We start from the raw sequence: 6,455 nt of genomic DNA on the forward strand, positions 1-6,455 counted from the left end.
ACCCTTGGAGATATCTAAGGGGGATTGGTAAATACTTTTAAATATTTTACGCTTGTGTGATTCATATATAGAGAACTTGAGAGATTGTAAAACAATTGGATAGAAAATAAGGTTTATTCTTGGGAACTTAGGTGAGTACTTTCTTGTAACTAATTTCTAATATTTTGTAACAACTCTTGGAAGTATAGTGAATCAAAGAGCTGCTCTCTCTTTTATAGTAGATCATTTAATCGAACTGAGTAAACAAATTATTGTGTTTATTATCTTTAATCTTCTTCTGCCAAGTTAAGTTATTGTCAAATTGTATAGAGAGTTACTTTTGCCTAAGGTCATTTATTTTGGTGTCCATTGTTCTTTGTCCTCACATATTAAATTTCATGGTATGATTGAACCTTTCAATTTCATGACAAGTGGCGTCCACCGGGGGCAAAGGGATTTTGTTTACAAGTGAGCATCATGGGTTTCAAATGGTAGATTGAAAAGATTTTCGAAGACAATGATTTTAGGTTGTAAAAATTAAAGATGCAAACAATTTTAACTCAATAAAAGTGCATGATGTATTGAAGGGTAAGACATCGATGCCTACAAGTCAAACGTAAGTAAAAAAGACTTATATGGTGGGTAAGGCCAGAAGTGTCATTATCTTGTGTTTCAAGAATAAAGTTCTAAGGGAAGTCATCAGGGAGAAGACTTCAGCTTTAACTTGGGAAAAACTTGAATCATTGTATATGATCAAGTCTTTGGCTCATAGGTTGTGTTTTAAACAAAAACTTTACTCATTCCAATGGTAGAGAACAAATATATATTTGAGAAGTTGACAGAATTTCACAAGATCATTGATGATCTGAAAGATATTAAGGTGAAGATTGAGATGAGGATAAGGATTTACTCTTGTTGATCTCATTACTCAGATCCTTTAAGAAATTTAAAGATTCCCTTATTTATGGTAAGTAAGGTACTGTTACTTTGGATAAAGTCTGAACGAATGTGAGGTCCAAAGAATTTTCAAAGGGGAAACATTTGAAGAATGACGATGATGGTGGAGGCTTGATTGTCTCAAGATGAGGCAGTGAGCATAAAGGGATATCCAAATAAAATAGGTTTGACAAGTCAAGGTTAAAATTCTATATTTTTCAAAAACTCTATCACTTCGAGAGGGATTATCCCAAGAGGAAGGACAATGAATATTATATTTAGATTGTTGATTCCTCAGACGAGGATAATTATGACAATATTGGTGAACTAGTGGTGTTGAGTTTGGAGACTAGATAGGGTCGGTTCATTGACTTAGGTTGCTCTTATCACATGTTTCCAATAAAATAACAATTCGACACTTTGAAGACGAAGGAAGTTGGAATAGTCCATCTTGGTGATAACAAGACTTGCAAGGTTCGTGCTATTGTACAGTAAGATTTAAAATATTTGATTATCGTGAGTTTTTTCTTCATAACATGAGGTATTTTCTAGAACTCATGCAAAATTTGGTATCTATAAGCATGTATACAGATCTAGGCTATAGAAATAGAGTTGAACATGAGGCGTTGAAGATTTCACATAGTGAAGTGATAATAACTAAAGAGTCTAAAATATGTGGCTTATATATTTAGAAGGTTTTTAATATTGTTGTTCATTCATCATCATCTAGTGAAGACTTTCATGAAAAGAACAAGATATAGGATTTGAGGTCAAGACATGGTGGATGTTTGGAGGTTGTTCCATAGCACTTTAATGAGGTTTGCAGAAGACAAGTGATAAAAACACATTTGACTGCTACATTATCATGGAGTATCAGGGGTAAGGTTGATGCTAAAGTAGCTTACCTAAATGATAGATATTCATTTACAAAAATAAACTTTGAAACACTTATGAAGGTTTGCAATATGAAGATCGTAACCTACTCTATTTTGAAGGTCGTCAAAATTTTATTTATTGATCAAATCAAGCCAAATCAGCTTGATTGTAAAGTTATGGATTATCTCTTTAATGGTTATCCAAGAGATAGGAAGGGTTATAAGTTGTTGGGAGTGGAACCTAAAGGATCGAAGTTCATCAATCACAAATGTATTACTTTCAGTGAGTCCTGTCAGGGGGAGAAGATCAAAGACACAGGAATGAAGCTTTTAGAAATTATGGCAGTGAAGACTCGGTTTGAGGTGGAGGTTCATACTATGGATATTTATAATAATGAGAGAATGATTAGAGAGGCCTCTGATTATCAGTTGACTCATGATAAGGTAAGGATGAAGATTATCTCATCTCAAAAGAACAATTATGTAGGTCTAGGGTGTTATCTTTTGAATGTGGCTGAAGGGTTGCAAAATTCAGAAACATAGATCTTCAATGGGCATTGAAAACAGGTGGAGTCAAAGATGGTTGAAAAATCATACTTGTGGATTTTTTATACTACTAAAGAAGAAGAAATTGGTTGGAAGTCATTGGATGTAAGTGGCATTATCAAGATGTTGAACTCGATAAAAAAATATTCAATAAATGTTGAATTGGCAGATAGCAGCAAAGTAGTTTATAGGTAAATCGATATCACCACAGTTTCAAGTCAATGTCGAAATTCTTGAAGTATGCCTTAAAATATTAAGTGATGAAGATAAAGGAAACATATTTTAAGATTGCATATACTACAAGTCATCCTAGAGGCGGAACAGGTAGCGGTAGTGCGATACTGAGCCTGGGTTTGGCGGACGGTTCGGTCTGTTAAAGATCGGGTTTGATTTTCTCGGTTCGCATGTATTAGGCTTCGTTGTTTTTTAGATTCGTTGATGGGTTGATTTTTATACTTATTATGAATTAGGTGGATTTCAACAGTTATAAATATGTATCTCTATCATTTTTATCTTTTCAATCTTCAAAACTTTAGAGATGAAGAAAGAGAAAAGGGTTTGGGAACCTAGCAGTAGTCTTAGAAAGACAAATATAAATTCCTAAAAGTGTGTTCTTGTAATTTAAAAAATCTTTGGAGATATCTAAGGGAGATTGAGAAGCATTTTTAAATATTTTGGACTTGTGTGACTCATATATAGATATTTAGAGAGATTGAGAAATACTTTGATAAAAATAATTAAGATTTGTTCTTGAGAATTTGGATGACTATTTCTTATAATTCATTTGTAATCTTTTGTAATAATTCTTAGAAGTATAGTGAATCAAACGGTTACTCTTTTCTTTAGAGTAGATCGTTTGATCAAATTTAATAAACAATTTATTGTATTTCTTATCTTTATCTTCTTCTACCAAATTAAATTATTGTCTTATCATATATAGAATTATTTTTGTTCAATGCCATTCATTTTATTTGCCATTATCTTTTTTTAATGCTTTAGGTGTGATTGAATAATTAAATTAGATGCCAAACTAATTCTAGTATGAAGTTTATTAGTTTAATTATTTCACTTACTCAATATAGATTTGACATTATTGTATTAAAAAAAGGAAGAAAGAGGTGAGGGTTATTTTGGTACAAGAAAGTTAGAGAGAGAGAAAGAGAAAGAGAGTGAGATATAGTGGTGACTGGTGGACTGGTGGCAGACAAATGTTCTCAAGCCTACTCATTAAGTTATTATCTCTTTTCAACGTAGGATATGGGAAAAATAATTAAAATATAAGTTTCGACCAAAAATAATAATATTTCTTCGATGGAAACGAAATATCTTTACTAATTTATTTATAATAGAAAAAATATAATAATAGCATGCATAAAGAAGGACTATTAAAATATGAGAAAACACGTAAAAGAATCCAAAGCATGTTAGTAAACATGACAAGACCAAAATATCGATGAAGAAGCCAGAGAAAAAGCTTTTGTCAAGAAAAGCTTAGATTATTGTTTGGAAAAGACTACTATTTCATAAATAAACAAATATTTAATTCAAAGCAAATTAAAAGGTTGGATAGTTTAATCTCAAACCACCGTTACATATACTTAATTAATTTGGACTTGTACATTATTATAAAGAGAAATTCATTTTTCCATCAAATAAAGAAATAAAGAATGTCCAATTTTAATGTAGCCACAATACTATGAAAGAAAACACACATAAGATGGTGGTTTAACCTCTTGTCGAAGACATAAAACAACACTTCAAATGAATGATGAATATTGTGTTTCTTAATCAATTCATTAGAACTTTTGCCTCATTTTTCCTTTGATTGAAGTTTTTCTTTTCTTTTCGTTCCTCCCTTAATTGAAATTTTTTATTCTCTTTATTTCTAATCTTTGCTTTCATACCAATTGTTGGAAGAAAAAAAACGAAAATCCTCTCATATAATTTCTTTTTTACAATGAGAACATTGTACACTCTCTCAAACTATACTTTTTAGACAAAAAAAATTATAAATCTTTTCGACTACAATTGCAAGTTCTATGATCTTTAATTTGACCACCATCAACTATTCCCTACGACCACCTTCAACCACTACTCTTACTATAAATGATCATCACTTCAACAACTATCAATCATTACTCTGTCCACTACCATCACCACTCTTACTACTCTCGCTAGAGGATGCAATCTTGTTTTTTTAGTTAGAAAGTTTGTCTCGGCCGATTCGGTGGTGTTGAGGTAACAGTTTGGAATTGACATTTCTCTCGGACCTGACATAATTATGCATTCTTATTTCGACTCATTTTATCGAATTATCAGTTTTTTGTATCCAACAATGTATTTATCAAAATTCATTGAGCTTTGGTTGTTTGCGGTTCTGGTTCGGATGTCGCTTAGGCTGATTTTGCTGGTTTTAATCTCTTAGGTTGCGCTCGATACTCCTTAATGGTGGTTATTTGTATATATGTTAGGCATTCTACATTGTAGCACACTTGGTGTGTCACTCTGTTAGTTGTTGGTATAGATGGGCATGATCTTGTTGTTAGAATTTTAAACTACAAGGTTGGTGAATAATGATGGAGAAAATTGGAATGTGGAGAGTAAAAGAGGAAAATTGAGAGAGAGAGAGAGAGAGAGAGATAAATGAGGGTGAAGAGAATATTATCATTAACTAAAGATGAGAATTCCTCCAAGGCATTTATACAAGTTTTACAAAATGATTAGAACCTAAAACATACAAGTGCATAATAAAAAATGCAAAAACTCGGGCCTATAACCGGTTACACTAAATGGTTAACCGATTACAGCTGACACTAAAAATAAAACACCTTCAGTGGTAATCGGTTAACCTTAGATATTAACCGGTTACACCCCTTGATATTTTTCCTTTTTCTTCTGTCAAGAAGTGCTTTTGCTCTTGTTGTAACCAGTTACGCCCCCGTGTTAACAGGTTACAACACATGAATTACTCAAAATTCTTGTAAAACACCACCTTAATTAAAATGCTCAAAGTATTACATGCTCATGTTCATCTTCAACCTCCTGAACACACCATTTGTGACTCTCTTAGTCAACAAATCATGTGTTTGATCTTCACTTCTGTAATATATCTCAATTTTAACCTTCCTTCACTAAAAATCTCCCTAAAGTAGTGAAACTTCATCTCAATATGCTTGCTCCTCCCATATTCAATTGGGTTCTTAGCAAAATTAATTGCAGAAACATTGCCAACCATGAGTATAACAGCCCCACCTTCACTGCTGCCTAGCTCCTTCAATATATTCATAAGCCACACGGCTTGGCACGCATATAATGAAGCGGCAATGTACTTTGCCTCACAAGACGAGAGTGTAACTACCAGTTCCTTCTTTGAACACCATGAGATTGGTGTTCCACCAAACATAAAGATGTATCCAGATGTAGACTTTCAATCATCTTTATCTCTGCACTAATTGGAATCGATAAAAGCGAGAAAAATGTATTTTCTGCCCGTATCCACTCCATGAAAGAGAATTTCGTAGCCAATGGAACCTTTGACATATCTTAGGATCCTCTTAACTGCTGTCAAGTGAGACACCTTCGGTATCCCCATGAATATACTCACAATACTGACACTAAACGCCAAGTCTGGTAGCGTATTGCACAAATAACGCAAGAATTCAATCAGCCTCTTATACTGAGTTGGATCAACATCTTGCTCATCCTCATTCTTCGATAACTGCAACCTTGGTTCAGCCTGAGTAATGGCAGCATTACAATGCTCTATTTCATACTTCTTCAACATCTCGAGTGCATACCTTCTTTGGTGCATGGCCAATCCCATTTTGGACTAATAGAACTCAATGCCAAGGAAGTATGTTATGAGGCCAAGGACGGTCATCTCAAATTTTTTCATAAGTTCACTCTTAAACTTAGAAATACATTTTTCGTTGTTGTCCGTTATCAACAAGTTGTCTACATATAGGCAAAAAATAATCACTTCTTCACTTGTATTCATCTTCACATACACTCCATGCTCGGATACTCATTTCTTGAAGCCAGCCTCCTGTAGGAAACCATCTATTATTTTGTTCCAAGCTCTTAGAGCTTGTTTCAAACCATATAATTCTTTCATAAACT

At 33.2% G+C, this 6,455-nt stretch overlaps 1 protein-coding gene across 1 annotated transcript; it reads right to left on the reverse strand.

Moving 5' to 3' along the window:
* Positions 1–5,784: 5,784 nt before the first annotated feature.
* LOC127137903 (uncharacterized mitochondrial protein AtMg00810-like) lies at positions 5,785–6,159 on the reverse strand. The gene has a single exon (XM_051064310.1). The coding sequence runs from the start codon at positions 6,157–6,159 to the stop codon at positions 5,785–5,787; it is 375 nt and encodes a 124-aa protein (XP_050920267.1).
* Positions 6,160–6,455: the final 296 nt, after the last annotated feature.

Source organism: Lathyrus oleraceus, chromosome 4, assembly GCF_024323335.1.
Source record: "Lathyrus oleraceus cultivar Zhongwan6 chromosome 4, CAAS_Psat_ZW6_1.0, whole genome shotgun sequence".
Taxonomy (NCBI): Eukaryota; Viridiplantae; Streptophyta; class Magnoliopsida; order Fabales; family Fabaceae; genus Lathyrus; species Lathyrus oleraceus.

What these genes read in the sequence shown, in the direction of transcription:
- LOC127137903 (XM_051064310.1), bottom strand. Translation starts at nt 6,159, where the DNA reads ATGGGATTGGCCATGCACCAAAGAAGGTATGCACTCGAGATGTTGAAG.